We start from the raw sequence: 16,319 nt of genomic DNA, 5'->3' as shown, positions 1-16,319 counted from the left end.
GTCATTTGATCTTTGTGGTCATTTTTACTGATACCAGCTTTTTATTTCCAGGTATTTCTCGAAGATGAATTCAGATTTTCTAATTTCTCAAAACTGACGTGGAATTTGAACACTTGCTCCCTCTAGGTTACTATTGGTTCAGTGACAACCACTCCCACACCACCAAACCTGTTCATCTAGCTCTGAAGAATGGTCATACAGACTCCAAACATTAACTCTGTTTCTCTCCCCACAGATGTTGCTAGACCTGCTGAGTTTTCCAGCATTTTCTGTTTTTGTGTCAGATTTCCAGCATCCGCAGTATTTTGCTTTTGTCTGTTCGTGTAGCTCTTGTGGGATTTTTAAGATTCGACTGATGAAATAGGCCAGGTGTGGAGGCGGGTCATACCTCAACCGTTGCTGATAACTGGAATTTATCATTCAGGTTTCAGGCCGCGGCTGGACGAATATCCCCCTCTGATAATCGAACATCCTACCGACCTGGCGGTCTGCAGGGGGGAGCCGGCTACCCTGAACTGCCGGGCGGAGGGGAGGCCACAGCCGGTCATTGAGTGGTACAGGAACGGTGAGCGCGTGGAGACCAGCGAGGATGACCCTCAGTCCCAGCGCACCCTCCTGCCGCATGGCTCGCTCTTCTTCTACCAGCTGAGCCAGGGGCGCAAGGGGAAGTCCGACGAGGGCGTGTACACGTGTGTGGCGCGCAACCACCTGGGATACGTCGTAAGCAGGAACGCGTCGCTCTATGTGGCATGTGAGTAGTCTGCTCCTTTTGACGGCCGTGCAGTTTCCCAGTGACGCAGTCGGGTTGGAAGGTCTGCTCGGGACTCGAAACCTTAACTCTGTCTTTCTCTCCACAGATGCTGTCAGGCCTGCCGAGTTTTTCCAGCAATTTTTAGCTTCTGTTAGTTAAAAGGTAGCCCCCCCCCCCCCCCCGCCCCCATGCGATAGTGGGGAACGATACCATTTTAAACTGTGTGCGAGAACATCGACATGTTAATCTTTGAGCAGAACAACCTGAGGAGGTTGTTTTTTTTGATGGACGGCGGGGGGGGGGGGCGGGCGGTGGGTGGAGAGAGAGCACGTGGTATTGGGCGGCAATACCATTTATTTCTTCGCCTTTAAAAGTAGCTCCGTTGCGGTCGGCAGCTGCAGGGTTATTTAGTGGACATCTGCCAACGCTGTCCCCCAGCCAGGGCCTGTAATGTCGGAGGCGCAGCATTGACCCCACCCTCCCTCTCCCTTCCCCTTCCCCTTCCCCCTCTCCCTTCCCCTTCCCCCTCTCCCTTCCCCTTCCCCCTCTCCCTTCCCCCTCTCCCTCTCCCTTCCCCTTCCCCCTCTCCCTTCCCCCTCTCCCTCTCCCTTCTCCCTTCCCCCTCTCCCTCTCCCTTCCCCCTCTCCCTTCTCCCTTCCCCTTCCCCCTCTCCCTTCCCCCTCTCCCTCTCCCTTCCCCCTCTCCCTCTCCCTTCCCCTTCCCCCTCTCCCTTCCCCTTCCCCTTCCCCCTCTCCCTCTCCCTTCCCCTTCCCCCTCTCCCTTCCCCTTCCCCCTCTCCCTTCCCCTTCCCCCTCTCCCTTCCCCTTCCCCCTCTCCCTTCCCCTTCCCCTTCCCCTTCCCCCTCTCCCTCTCCCTTCCCCCTCTCCCTTCTCCCTTCCCCTTCCCCCTCTCCCTTCCCCTTCCCCCTCTCCCTTCCCCTTCCCCCTCTCCCTTCCCCTTCCCCTTCCCCTTCCCCCTCTCCCTCTCCCTTCCCCCTCTCCCTTCCCCTTCCCCTTCCCCCTCTCCCTCTCCCTTCCCCTTCCCCCTCTCCCTTCCCCTTCCCCCTCTCCCTTCCCCTTCCCCCTCTCCCTTCCCCTTCCCCCTCTCCCTTCCCCTTCCCCTTCCCCTTCCCCCTCTCCCTCTCCCTTCCCCCTCTCCCTTCTCCCTTCCCCTTCCCCCTCTCCCTTCCCCCTCTCCCTCTCCCTTCCCCTTCCCCCTCTCCCTTCCCCTCTCCCTTCCCCTTCCCCCTCTCCCTTCCCCTTCCCCTTCCCCCTCTCCCTCTCCCTTCCCCCTCTCCCTCTCCCTTCCCCTTCCCCCTCTCCCTTCCCCTTCCCCCTCTCCCTTCCCCCTTCCCCCTCTCCCTCTCCCTTCCCCTTCTCCCTTCCCCTTCCCCCTCTCCCTTCCCCCTCTCCCTCTCCCTTCCCCTTCCCCCTCTCCCTTCCCCCTCTCCCTCTCCCTTCCCCTTCCCCCTCTCCCTTCCCCTTCCCCCTCTCCCTTCCCCCTTCCCCCTCTCCCTCTCCCTTCCCCTTCTCCCTTCCCCTTCCCCCTCTCCCTTCCTCCTCTCCCTCTCCCTTCCCCTTCCCCCTCTCCCTTCCCCTTCCCCTTCCCCCTCTCCCTCTCCCTTCCCCTTCCCCCTCTCCCTTCCCCCTCTCCCTCTCCCTTCCCCTTCCCCCTCTCCCTTCCCCCTCTCCCTCTCCCTTCCCCCTCTCCCTCTCCCTTCCCCCTCTCCCTCTCCCTTCCCCCTCTCCCTCTCCCTTCCCCCTCTCCCTTCCCCCTCTCCCTCTCCCTTCCCCCTCTCCCTCTCCCTTCCCCCTCTCCCCCTTCCCCTTCCCCCTCTCCCTTCCCCCTCTCCCTCTCCCTTCCCCTTCCCCCTCTCCCTTCCCCCTCTCCCTCTCCCTTCCCCTTCCCCCTCTCCCTTCCCCTTCCCCCTCTCCCTTCCCCCTTCCCCCTCTCCCTCTCCCTTCCCCTTCTCCCTTCCCCTTCCCCCTCTCCCTTCCTCCTCTCCCTCTCCCTTCCCCTTCCCCCTCTCCCTTCCCCTTCCCCTTCCCCCTCTCCCTCTCCCTTCCCCCTCTCCCTCTCCCTTCCCCTTCCCCCTCTCCCTTCCCCCTCTCCCTCTCCCTTCCCCTTCCCCCTCTCCCTTCCCCCTCTCCCTCTCCCTTCCCCCTCTCCCTCTCCCTTCCCCCTCTCCCTCTCCCTTCCCCCTCTCCCTCTCCCTTCCCCCTCTCCCTCTCCCTTCCCCCTCTCCCTCTCCCTTCCCCCTCTCCCTTCCCCCTCTCCCTCTCCCTTCCCCCTCTCCCTCTCCCTTCCCCTCTCCCCCTTCCCCTTCCCCCTCTCCCTTCCCCCTCTCCCTCTCCCTTCCCCTTCCCCTCTCCCTTCCCCCTCTCCCTCTCCCTTCCCCCTCTCCCTCTCCCTTCCCCCTCTCCCTCTCCCTTCCCCCTCTCCCTCTCCCTTCCCCCTCTCCCTTCCCCCTCTCCCTCTCCCTTCCCCCTCTCCCTCTCCCTTCCCCCTCTCCCTCTCCCTTCCCCCTCTCCCTTCTCCCTTCCCCTTCCCCCTCTCCCTTCCCCCTCTCCCTCTCCCTTCTCCCTTCCCCCTCTCCCTCTCCCTTCCCCCTCTCCCTCTCCCTTCCCCCTCTCCCTTCTCCCTTCCCCTTCCCCCTCTCCCTTCCCCTTCCCCCTCTCCCTTCCCCCTCTCCCTCTCCCTTCCCCTTCCCCCTCTCCCTTCCCCTTCCCCTTCCCCCTCTCCCTCTCCCTTCCCCCTCTCCCTCTCCCTTCCCCTTCCCCTCTCCCTTCCCCTTCCCCCTCTCCCTTCCCCCTCTCCCTCTCCCTTCCCCCTCTCCCTTCCCCTTCCCCCTCTCCCTTCCCCCTCTCCCTCTCCCTTCCCCTTCCCCCTCTCCCTTCCCCTTCCCCTTCCCCCTCTCCCTCTCCCTTCCCCTTCCCCCTCTCCCTCTCCCTTCCCCTTCCCCCTCTCCCTTCCCCTTCCCCCTCTCCCTTCCCCTTCCCCTTCCCCTTCTCCCTCTCCCTTCCCCTTCCCCCTCTCCCTCTCCCTCTCCCTTCCCCTTCCCCCTCTCCCTTCCCCTTCCCCTTCCCCCTCTCCCTCTCCCTTCCCCTTCCCCCTCTCCCTTCCCCTTCCCCTTCCCCCTCTCCCTCTCCCTTCCCCCTCTCCCTCTCCCTTCCCCTTCCCCCTCTCCCTTCCCCTTCCCCCTCTCCCTCTCCCTCTCCCTTCCCCTTCCCCCTCTCCCTTCCCCTTCCCCTTCCCCCTCTCCCTCTCCCTTCCCCCTCTCCCTTCTCCCTTCCCCTTCCCCCTCTCCCTTCCCCTCTCCCTCTCCCTTCTCCCTTCCCCCTCTCCCTCTCCCTTCCCCCTCTCCCTCTCCCTTCCCCCTCTCCCTTCTCCCTTCCCCTTCCCCCTCTCCCTTCCCCTTCCCCCTCTCCCTTCCCCCTCTCCCTCTCCCTTCCCCTTCCCCCTCTCCCTTCCCCTTCCCCTTCCCCCTCTCCCTCTCCCTTCCCCCTCTCCCTCTCCCTTCCCCTTCCCCCTCTCCCTTCCCCTTCCCCTCTCCCTTCCCCCTCTCCCTCTCCCTTCCCCCTCTCCCTCTCCCTTCCCCCTCTCCCTTCCCCTTCCCCCTCTCCCTTCCCCCTCTCCCTCTCCCTCTCCCTTCCCCTTCCCCCTCTCCCTTCCCCTTCCCCTTCCCCCTCTCCCTCTCCCTTCCCCTTCCCCCTCTCCCTTCCCCTTCCCCCTCTCCCTTCCCCTTCCCCTTCCCCTTCTCCCTCTCCCTTCCCCTTCCCCCTCTCCCTCTCCCTTCCCCTTCCCCCTCTCCCTTCCCCTTCCCCTTCCCCCTCTCCCTCTCCCTTCCCCTTCCCCCTCTCCCTTCCCCTTCCCCTTCCCCCTCTCCCTCTCCCTTCCCCTTCCCCCTCTCCCTTCCCCTTCCCCTTCCCCCTCTCCCTCTCCCTTCCCCCTCTCCCTCTCCCTTCCCCTTCCCCCCTCTCCCTTCCCCTTCCCCTTCCCCCTCTCCCTCTCCCTTCCCCTTCCCCCTCTCCCTTCCCCTTCCCCTTCCCCCTCTCCCTCTCCCTTCCCCCTCTCCCTCTCCCTTCCCCTTCCCCCTCTCCCTTCCCCTTCCCCCTCTCCCTTCCCCTTCCCCTTCCCCCTCTCCCTCTCCCTTCCCCCTCTCCCTCTCCCTTCCCCTTCCCCCTCTCCCTTCCCCTTCCCCTTCCCCCTCTCCCTCTCCCTTCCCCCTCTCCCTCTCCCTTCCCCTTCCCCCTCTCCCTTCCCCTTCCCCTTCCCCCTCTCCCTCTCCCTTCCCCCTCTCCCTCTCCCTTCCCCCTCTCCCTCTCCCTTCCCCTTCCCCCTCTCCCTTCTCCCTTCCCCCTCTCCCTTCCCCCTCTCCCTCTCCCTTCCCCTTCCCCCTCTCCCTTCCCCTTCCCCCTCTCCCTTCCCCTTCCCCCTCTCCCTTCCCCTTCCCCCTCTCCCTTCCCCTTCCCCCTCTCCCTTCCCCTTCCCCCTCTCCCTTCCCCTTCCCCCTCTCCCTTCCCCTTCCCCCTCTCCCTTCCCCTTCCCCCTCTCCCTTCCCCTTCCCCCTCTCCCTTCCCCCTCTCCCTTCCCCCTCTCCCTTCCCCCTCTCCCTTCCCCCTCTCCCTCTCCCTTCCCCTTCCCCCTCTCCCTTCCCCTTCCCCCTCTCCCTCCCCCCTTCCCCCTCTCCCTCTCCCTTCCCCCTCTCCCTTCTCCCTTCCCCCTCTCCCTCTCCCTTCCCCCTCTCCCTCTCCCTTCCCCTTCCCCCTCTCCTTCCCCTTCCCCTTCCCCCTCTCCCTCTCCCTTCCCCTTCCCCCTCTCCCTTCCCCCTCTCCCTCTCCCTTCCCCCTCTCCCTTCCCCCTCTCCCTTCCCCCTCTCCCTTCCCCCTCTCCCTTCCCCCTCTCCCTTCCCCCTCTCCCTTCCCCCTCTCCCTTCCCCCTCTCCCTTCCCCCTCTCCCTTCCCCCTCTCCCTCTCCCTTCCCCCTCTCTCTCTCCCTTCCCCCTCTCTCTCTCCCTTCCCCCTCTCCCTTCTCCCTTCCCCCTCTCCCTCTCCCTTCCCCTTCCCCCTCTCCCTGCCCCTTCCCCTTCCCCCTCTCCCTCTCCCTTCCCCTTCCCCCTCTCCCTCTCCCTTCCCCTTCCCCTTCCCCCTCTCCCTCTCCCTTCCCCTTCCCCCTCTCCCTCTCCCTTCCCCTTCCCCTTCCCCCTCTCCCTCTCCCTTCCCTTACCCCTCTCCCTTCCCCCTCTCCCTCTCCCTTCCCCTTCCCCCTCTCCCTTCCCCCTCTCCCTCTCCCTTCCCCTTCCCCCTCTCCCTTCCCCCTCTCCCTCTCCCTTCCCCCTCTCCCTTCCCCTTCCCCTTCCCCCTCTCCCTCTCCCTCTCCCTTCCCCTTCCCCCTCTCCCTTCCCCTTCCCCTTCCCCCTCTCCCTCTCCCTTCCCTTACCCCTCTCCCTTCCCCCTCTCCCTCTCCCTTCCCCTTACCCCTCTCCCTTCCCCCTCTCCCTCTCCCTTCCCCTTCCCCCTCTCCCTTCCCCCTCTCCCTCTCCTTCCCCTTCCCCCTCTCCCTTCCCCCTCTCCCTCTCCCTTCCCCCTCTCCCTCTCCCTTCTCCCTTCCCCCTCTCCCTTCCCCCTCTCCCTCTCCCTCTCCCTTACCCCTCTCCCTTCCCCCTCTCCCTCTCCCTTCCCCTTCCCCTTCCCCCTCTCCCTCTCCCTTCCCCCTCTCCCTCTCCCTTCCCCTTCCCCCTCTCCCTTCCCCTTCCCCTTCCCCCTCTCCCTCTCCCTTCCCCTTCCCCCTCTCCCTTCCCCTTCCCCTTCCCCCTCTCCCTCTCCCTTCCCCCTCTCCCTCTCCCTTCCCCCTCTCCCTCTCCCTTCCCCTTCCCCCTCTCCCTTCTCCCTTCCCCTCTCCCTTCCCCCTCTCCCTCTCCCTTCCCCTTCCCCCTCTCCCTTCCCCTTCCCCCTCTCCCTTCCCCTTCCCCCTCTCCCTTCCCCTTCCCCCTCTCCCTTCCCCTTCCCCCTCTCCCTTCCCCTTCCCCCTCTCCCTTCCCCTTCCCCCTCTCCCTTCCCCTTCCCCCTCTCCCTTCCCCCTCTCCCTTCCCCCTCTCCCTTCCCCCTCTCCCTTCCCCCTCTCCCTTCCCCCTCTCCCTTCCCCCTCTCCCTCTCCCTTCCCCTTCCCCCTCTCCCTTCCCCTTCCCCCTCTCCCTCCCCCCTTCCCCCTCTCCCTCTCCCTTCCCCCTCTCCCTTCTCCCTTCCCCCTCTCCCTCTCCCTTCCCCCTCTCCCTCTCCCTTCCCCTTCCCCCTCTCCTTCCCCTTCCCCTTCCCCCTCTCCCTCTCCCTTCCCCTTCCCCCTCTCCCTTCCCCCTCTCCCTCTCCCTTCCCCCTCTCCCTTCCCCCTCTCCCTTCCCCCTCTCCCTTCCCCTCTCCCTTCCCCCTCTCCCTTCCCCCTCTCCCTTCCCCCTCTCCCTTCCCCCTCTCCCTTCCCCCTCTCCCTTCCCCCTCTCCCTCTCCCTTCCCCCTCTCCCTCTCCCTTCCCCTTCCCCCTCTCCCTGCCCCTTCCCCTTCCCCCTCTCCCTCTCCCTTCCCCTTCCCCCTCTCCCTCTCCCTTCCCCTTCCCCCTCTCCCTCTCCCTTCCCCTTCCCCCTCTCCCTCTCCCTTCCCCTTCCCCCTCTCCCTTCCCCTTCCCCCTCTCCCTCTCCCTTCCCCTTCCCCTTCCCCCTCTCCCTCTCCCTTCCCCTTACCCCTCTCCCTTCCCCCTCTCCCTCTCCCTTCCCCTTCCCCCTCTCCCTTCCCCTCTCCCTCTCCCTTCCCCTTCCCCCTCTCCCTTCCCCCTCTCCCTCTCCCTTCCCCCTCTCCCTTCCCCTTCCCCTTCCCCCTCTCCCTCTCCCTCTCCCTTCCCCTTCCCCCTCTCCCTTCCCCTTCCCCTTCCCCCTCTCCCTCTCCCTTCCCCTTCCCCTTCCCCCTCTCCCTCTCCCTTCCCCCTCTCCCTCTCCCTTCCCCTTCCCCCTCTCCCTTCTCCCTTCCCCCTCTCCCTTCCCCCTCTCCCTCTCCTTCCCCTTCCCCCTCTCCCTTCCCCTTCCCCCTCTCCCTTCCCCTTCCCCCTCTCCCTTCCCCTTCCCCCTCTCCCTTCCCCTTCCCCCTCTCCCTTCCCCTTCCCCCTCTCCCTTCCCCTTCCCCTCTCCCTTCCCCTTCCCCCTCTCCCTTCCCCTTCCCCCTCTCCCTTCCCCTTCCCCCTCTCCCTTCCCCCTCTCCCTTCCCCCTCTCCCTTCCCCCTCTCCCTTCCCCCTCTCCCTTCCCCCTCTCCCTTCCCCCTCTCCCTCTCCCTTCCCCTTCCCCCTCTCCCTTCCCCTTCCCCCTCTCCCTCCCCCCTTCCCCCTCTCCCTCTCCCTTCCCCCTCTCCCTTCTCCCTTCCCCCTCTCCCTCTCCCTTCCCCCTCTCCCTCTCCCTTCCCCTTCCCCCTCTCCTTCCCCTTCCCCTTCCCCCTCTCCCTCTCCCTTCCCCTTCCCCCTCTCCCTTCCCCCTCTCCCTCTCCCTTCCCCCTCTCCCTTCCCCCTCTCCCTTCCCCCTCTCCCTTCTTCCTCTCCCTTCCCCCTCTCCCTTCCCCCTCTCCCTTCCCCCTCTCCCTCTCCCTTCCCCCTCTCCCTCTCCCTTCCCCCTCTCCCTCTCCCTTCCCCCTCTCCCTCTCCCTTCCCCCTCTCCCTCTCCCTTCCCCCTCTCCCTCTCCCTTCCCCTTCCCCCTCTCCCTGCCCCTTCCCCTTCCCCCTCTCCCTCTCCCTTCCCCTTCCCCCTCTCCCTCTCCCTTCCCCTTCCCCCTCTCCCTCTCCCTTCCCCTTCCCCCTCTCCCTCTCCCTTCCCCTTCCCCCTCTCCCTCTCCCTTCCCCTTCCCCTTCCCCCTCTCCCTCTCCCTTCCCCTTACCCCTCTCCCTTCCCCCTCTCCCTCTCCCTTCCCCTTCCCCCTCTCCCTTCCCCCTCTCCCTCTCCCTTCCCCTTCCCCCTCTCCCTTCCCCCTCTCCCTCTCCCTTCCCCCTCTCCCTTCCCCTTCCCCTTCCCCCTCTCCCTCTCCCTCTCCCTTCCCCTTCCCCCTCTCCCTTCCCCTTCCCCTTCCCCCTCTCCCTCTCCCTTCCCCTTACCCCTCTCCCTTCCCCCTCTCCCTCTCCCTTCCCCTTACCCCTCTCCCTTCCCCCTCTCCCTCTCCCTTCCCCTTCCCCCTCTCCCTTCCCCCTCTCCCTCTCCCTTCCCCTTCCCCCTCTCCCTTCCCCCTCTCCCTCTCCCTTCCCCCTCTCCCTCTCCCTTCTCCCTTCCCCCTCTCCCTTCCCCCTCTCCCTCTCCCTCTCCCTTACCCCTCTCCCTTCCCCCTCTCCCTCTCCCTTCCCCTTCCCCCTCTCCCTTCCCCTTCCCCCTCTCCCTTCCCCCTCTCCCTCTCCCTTCCCCCTCTCCCTCTCCCTTCCCCCTCTCCTTCTCCCTTCCCCCTCTCCCTCTCCCTTCCCCCTCTCCCTCTCCCTTCCCCCTCTCCCTCTCCCTTCCCCCTCTCCCTCTCCCTTCCCCCTCTCCCTCTCCCTTCCCCCTCTCCCTCTCCCTTCCCCCTCTCCCTCTCCCTTCCCCCTCTCCCTCTCCCTTCCCCCTCTCCCTCTCCCTTCCCCCTCTCCCTCTCCCTTCCCCCTCTCCCTCTCCCTTCCCCCTCTCCCTCTCCCTTCCCCCTCTCCCTCTCCCTTCCCCCTCTCCCTCTCCCTTCCCCCTCTCCCTCTCCCTCTCTCCCTCTCCCTCTCCCTCTCTCCCTCTCCCTCTCCCTTCCCCCTCTCCCTCTCCCTTCCCCCTCTCCCCTCTCCCTTTCCCATCTCCCCTCTCCCTCCCCCGGCCAACGGGGTTTTTTTTTCCCGTCAGCCTCCAGCTGAAGTGCCTGTCCAGACTGGGTGGTTAATTTGCTGCTGTTCTGATGAATAATTTGCGATCCTTGTCTGTCACTGGTTCTGAGGTATTTCCGCTCCATTTGCTTCATGGTGGCTGGGTTTCATCCTCCAGGTGCTTTTTGCTTCGCCCACGTTTTGCTTTGTGGTTTTTTATATTTTTGGTTGGGGGGGGGGGGGGATGGGATTTGAATTTAACCTCCATCTCTGATTTAATACCCTTATGATCAATATCTCTGATTATATTTTGGAGATGCTAAAATACAACTCGTGCCGCAGAGCAAATTTAGCACCAGAAAGGATGTTAGCTCCTCACTGAGCCTCTGGATGTTAACATCTTTTTCTTTGAAGTGTCCCCAAAATCCTTCCAAGGTAAACTGGATGTTCGGCCAAAGCAAGATATTTAAGAGAAAAAGGGTTTGGGTGGTGGCAGAGCAAGCGGGGTTACGCAGGTAGTTAGTGTGTCTCAGAAGCTACCTGAGATGATTTATAGCCTGCATCAAATGAAAATTATCCTTAAAAACTACGATACATATGAAAATATTCTAGATGTGTCACTATTTATAATTGGCAGGCTTTTTGACTGAATCAGCACACAGGTAAGGCAGTGAAAATACAAGGGGTAGTGTCAATAGAATAAATAGCAATAACTATTTAATGCTCGATGGAAGTGGTAAATGACATAGGTAACATGAAGTGAACAGTTGAGTCCAATTTATAAACAACCTGTCAAAACAAAAGCATCCACTGCTCTTTAAAAGCAACACGCGCTGGAAGTTTTCTAGCCCCAAGGTGTTTGTGCTTCCACTTGCTGCTTTAGGGTGAGGATGATGTTTCAAGAATGGTAAATGAGTTAACGTTACAACAGAGAATTGCTTTACTATTTGCAGTTAAATGACATTTACAGGACAAGTGCATTGCTTGTGCAGTTACATATGTGGACAAGTGCAAAATCAGAGACTTAATCACTGAGCAGTGAGAGGCGAGTGGGACTAAGTATAGTTTAAATTTCATATTTGTTGGGAATGATTTAAGGTTAAGGCTTTGTATAGGATATGCCCCACTTTCATTGCCCATAGGTAAATGTGTGTGTGGCTGTATTAGACAAATGCAAAACCTCCACAGTTGAGGTTATTGGAACAACTAAAATATTTTTGACATGGGGAAATAATTCTTTGGAAGAGCCCCCTGTTATACTTGTGGCATTGCCTCCTCATTCTAGTAAACAAATTTTAGTTTGATGCCAGTTAGTGACTGGATATGTTACATTATTTCAGACTTTCATCTTGTTTTTAATGCCTCCATCTCCAATCAGCATGGTCTGAGGACCTTCTACTACATCCTCGAACTGCAGCCTAACCCCAATCCCCATTCACCACCCTCTGCTTGGCTGAACTTATTCTGCCTAATTTCTCTCAAGCTGCCTCACTTCCTGAAGAGGGGAGTGCTGCTATGGTAACCGCATAGGATCTAGTTCTCTTTTTTGTGGGGTGTGTGGAACATTTCTTGTTCCAGTCCTTCTAAGCCCCCATTCTTGCAACTCTTTCTAGTATCCTGGTGACTGTAACAGTGCTGTACCACCTTTCTCTCACCTTTGGATGGTCCATCTCTGACACTTGCTCTAATTCTGCCTCCATTTCTAGGGATGGGCTGATTACTAATAACCATTATAACCTGACTCCCACGGAAATCTTGATTACACTTCCTCACACTCTGTATCCTGTATGGACTGCGATTTTCTCCATTGTATCTGTTCTGATGATGGAACCCTCCACAATAACACTTTTTGTTATGTCTTCCTTTTCCTTCATTTAAACCCACTGTGGTTGACAGCCGTCCACCGTGTCAAATCCATTTCCTGCATTTCTGCTGTTGCCTCTTTTCACTCCCGCTGGCCTCCACATTCAAAGGATCAGACTCTGCCACCTCCTGCACGATGCCACCAACAATACATTTTCCCCCACCCCTCCTCTGTCAGCATGCCAAAGAGGTCATTTCTCCATGGCACCCTGGCCCGCTCCTCATCCCAACACCCGGTCCCCTTTCTGCAGCATCTTCCCATGCAATCACAGGAGGTGTAGCACCTGCCCTTTCACCTCCTCACTGTCCAAGGCCCCAAATATTCCTTCCAGATGAAGCAGTGATTTACTTGTACTACTTCCACTATTTTGAATTTTTTGCCAAGTGCTGGTTTAAATCTCAGTCTCTAACCTAGACCAGATTACCCTTTTGTTCTTCCCCTCGGGATTGTTCAGCAAATGCTACCCAATTGCGAATCACATCTGATGTTAAACATTGTTCTGAGTTTTGCAAGCACGGGTCGGTTGAGTACAGTCAGTACCCTGCCTATTGCAAACAGCCATGGTTGTTGCATATGGTTCACTAGTCGTTGGGACATAACGGGTTTCGTACCGGGCATCGCACTGGCACCAAAGTTTATATACCACATTACTCGTTTGCGCGGTAGGTCAAATGTCTTTTATACAGTGAGATATTATGATCTGAAATGCACTGCCAGACAGGATGGTGGAACCAGATTCATTAGTATCATTGAAAAGAAAATTGGTTAGATACTTGAAAAGGAAAATATTGCTTGACTATAGGGAAAGAGCATGGGAGTGGGTCCAACTGGATAGTTCTTTCAAAACAGCAGCATTAGCACAGTGGGCTGAATGGTCAACTTCTGTGCTGAAAGATTCTAAAAGTATGGACCAGGAAAGTTCCAGCTTGAATCATTAGTTTGTAGCCAGTCTACTGATGCAACAATGGGGTGAGATACCACCACTATCCCTGGGCTAGGAACTGGTAAAAAAAGCCAGGGCTTCTATTCACAATGGTGTTCAATAACTTCTGCTGGACAGTGTGTGAGAACAAGTTCCAGGAAAAGGAAATATGTATAGCTAGTGATCATCTCAATCAACCAAACCTCAGGGACTTGCTTTGGCCTTTTAATTTCCTATTGGACTCATTCACCAACTAACAAGTTCCTCTCTAACCTCAAAATGCTAGATATCTCAATCAACTCACCCCTTAATCTCTATATTCCAGAGAATACAAACCTTGTTTATACAATCTCTCCTCATAATCTGACCCTTGGAGTCCTGGTGAAAATAAACTGCACTCCCTTACAAGCCCATATCCTTTCTAAGTTGCGGTGTCCAGAACTGTACACAATACTCTAGATGTGGTCTAAACAGAACTGCTATGGCAAAACTTCGTCCCTTAATGTTGTAGCCCCCTAGTTATAAAACTTAATATTCCATTAAGCTGCCAATCTAGCTTCCCTTTAAATGCATCTATGCTATTCAGCTCAACAATTCTTACGGCAGTGAGTTCCACATTGTAACCACACTCTGGATTAGCAAGTTTCTTCTAAATTCCCTATTGTATTTATTAATGGCTATCTTATATGGCCCCTAATTTTAGATACCCCATAAGTGGAAACATATCCTCTACAACTAATCTATCAAACCCCCGCCACACTCTTAAAGACTTCTATCAGGTATCAGCTTTACACAATAACTTTAACATAGAAAGTTGTTCCAAGGCACATCAAGTAACAGTAGATGCTGTGTTTCCCAGGGAAGGGAGAGAGATGACTGAAGACTGTCGAAGCAATAGGTTTTTTTTTATAAGATTTTAAAAGGCAGTGCAAATTATGGTAAGTGTTTTTGAGATTAGGAATGAGGTAGTTTAAGGTTCTGTCACCTGAAGTGCAGAGACAGAGGGAGTACTGTTATGATCCTTGTAGACTTCGATAACATTTAAAAAGAAATTTGAACTTCCGGTTAATAGAAAGGATGATACAATATTCCACACAAACTAAAAGCACTATTGACTAAACACTATCTTTGTAAGCAAATTATACTTTAAATCACAAAACAGAATGTTTTCTTTTTCTTTTAGCATAATTGAAAACACACTTTACAGATATACGTCGCACTGTCCTTTAAGTAGACTTCAATTCTCCCAGAACCATTCCAAGGTGATTCTGAGCACCCAAAGGTTTTTTTTTTCTGTTCTTTTCCTATTTTAGCCTAGGAACTTTTAATCTCAGAACTGTCTTTCACAGTGAGATTTTTCCCCCAGAGATTCTTGCTCTAGATAAGCTAAGTAAATCCAGAGATAAAAACAAAAACTGCGGATACTGGAAATCCAAAACAAAAACAGAATTACCTGGAAAAACTCAGCAGGTCTGGCAGCATCGGCGGAGAAGAAAAGAGTTGACGTTTCGAGTCCTCATGACCCTTCAACAGAATTAGGTGAATCCAAGGAAATCTTCCAGCCTCATTTTAGCTCCTCATGAATTTGGTCTTTCCAATTCGAGCTTGAGCTCCCACCCACATTCTTGCGTGGTGAATGTTAGAGACTTTCGGCCTCTAGTTGCTCCCTCTCTCCCGAACTGATAGTCTTAAACTGATTGTCGATGGAATTCCTAACCTTGTCCATGAGTTTTTGGTGATTTCTTAGACCCTTCCTTTCTGAAAGCTGGTCTCCATGGCAATGTGGATTACATGGGCCTTGCATCCAGGTATAAATGCTATCCCTGAGACCCCAATCCTCTTTGATCTTGGATGTAAATGGACAGTTTAAACTGTTTAAAACCCAACATTCTCAACATTTCTCTGGGACTTTGGAGACTTACGATCTATCTACAGTTAGCACACAGGCTGCTGCCATTGTCTCCAAATGTAAACATGTTACACCTTCTTTGCAGTGAAACAATCTGGGCTCCCTTTAATCTCTAACTATCAAACCACCCAGGCTTGCTGTCAAGCAGACTTAAGAACAAATCACATGACCCCCTTTAATTTTATCTTAAATTAAAGACATAGTCTCAAAACACAATAGCTTTTAATTGTAACAGCACTTTTAAAGTGTTACGACTCTGCCTTGCACTGTCTCTAATTTGGGAGGAGGTTACCAGCTGGTATAGGAACTGTTGCTGACACATATTAGCATTCTCCTTTGCATCTGGATCCTTGAAGTACTCATGCACGTGCATTTCTGAAGTCACACTACATAGATATGTATTATGAAACCATTGCACCATTAAAGGTACATTGTATATATTATAAATCCAGTGTACATACTGATCTAAGGTTGCTAGCATTGGTTGGAGGGATTGCTTGAGGTCTTCCCAAATGGCCTCGTGTCATCGCCATTGGGACACATCTATCCTCACCACATTGCATTCCTGCGCCATCTGGAAAGCAGAGTTCAATACTCGATTGTATAACTCTTGACTGTCAGTCAGCCAGCACCTATATTCTCCCATCTCCAATATCTTTAGAGCTAACAAACAAATGGGATCAAGGAAAATGAAAAAAAGATGCACTTTTTTTTAAATGCCTTTCTGATTTCTCCCTGGGAGTTTCTCTCAGTGGTGCCTTGGAGAGAATTCCTGGAGATACTCCAGGACAATGCTGGAAAGTTGGGAACCCAAAACTGATCACATGGTGCATTTAGGAGGAGTTTCCTGATCCAACCAGGACTGTGCTTGTATTGGGGATGAGGTAGTTCAGGCAGTTTGAAGCAACTTGTTTGATCATGGTGTCTGCTTTGTACATTTTTTTTTTGTTTATCTCTCACTTTTTGAACTGGGGTACTCAAAATCTTACAATTTCATACTTCAAGGTCATTCTTTCGCTGAGAATTGAGAAACATCATTGCTGTTAATCTGGTAGAGATGTGTTACAGACGAGGGAGAGCAATCAGGGAGTAAGGGGTGTGGAGGGACTGGAGTTAGCTGTTTACATGTTGTGTAGCTTTTGGTATGTTTTTCAAAAGGTCAGTGAGCTTTCCAGCACAAGATAGAAATCTTCAAAAGTCCACTGACCAAGAAATGCACTTTCTTAAAATACTGTAATACCCTTGCCACAAGGTTCCCACTCCAGGGCATACAAGCTGATACCCAAGTGCCAGTACCCAGGGAGTGCTGCACTGTAAGAGGCACAGTCTTTCAGATGACTCATTAACCTGTGACTCCATCTGCCTGCTCCAAGAGACGTAAAAGATCCAATAACAATATTTTGAAGAAGAGTGGTGGGGGTTTGGGTTATCTCTGGTTCCTGGCTAATATTTATCCTTAAATCAACATCACGACATAGATTATCTGGTCATTATCGCATTGTTACAGTTCATTGTGTGCAAACTGACTGCTGTGTTTCCTCGATTACAACAGTGACTGCACTTCAGAAATACTTTGGCTGTAAAAAGCTTTGGGAAGTCCTGACATTGTGAAAGGCACTACCTAGATGCCAGTCTCTCTTTCATTCTTTGTCAAAGTGCCATTTGAAAATTATATCCAAATGGAATGAGTGAAAATAAATGAAAGGAATTGGATGGAGTTTTTACTTTAATCATATGCCAGGAGCTAAATTGAAGGCAAGAGGGATCAGGGGAAACTTTCCACTGGTTGGAATTGTTCTTATTACAAAAGATGGATAATCATCACAGGCTTAGGATGTTGCTGCAGGAGTTCCTCAGATGCCCAACTATCAATGACCTTCCCTCCAACATAGGATTGCAAGTGGGAATGTTCACTAACTAACACACTTGTGTGTTCAGTATCATTTGCAACCCCTCAGATACTGAAGCAGCTCATGCTGTATGCAGCAAGATGTGGACGATATTCAGGCTTGGGCTGATAGGTAGCAAGCAACATTTGCACCA

At 55.8% G+C, this 16,319-nt stretch overlaps 1 protein-coding gene across 2 annotated transcripts in view; it reads left to right on the top strand.

Annotated features, from left to right (window-relative positions):
- The window catches only part of robo4 (roundabout, axon guidance receptor, homolog 4 (Drosophila)), a 145,612-nt gene that overhangs the window by 22,316 nt on the left and 106,977 nt on the right, over positions 1-16,319 (top strand). Inside the window, exon 2 of one of the 2 annotated variants that reach the window (XM_041174559.1) lies at positions 425-751. The exons of the other annotated variant lie outside the window; for it this stretch is intronic. Within the exon in view, the coding sequence (XP_041030493.1) occupies positions 425-751 (327 nt within the window). The remainder of the gene's footprint in view (positions 1-424; positions 752-16,319) is intronic. 2 annotated transcript variants of the gene reach the window in all.

The sequence above is a fragment of the Carcharodon carcharias genome, chromosome 25 (assembly GCF_017639515.1).
Source record: "Carcharodon carcharias isolate sCarCar2 chromosome 25, sCarCar2.pri, whole genome shotgun sequence".
NCBI lineage: Eukaryota > Metazoa > Chordata > Chondrichthyes > Lamniformes > Lamnidae > Carcharodon > Carcharodon carcharias.
This window is presented reverse-complemented; position numbering and strand designations above follow the sequence as displayed.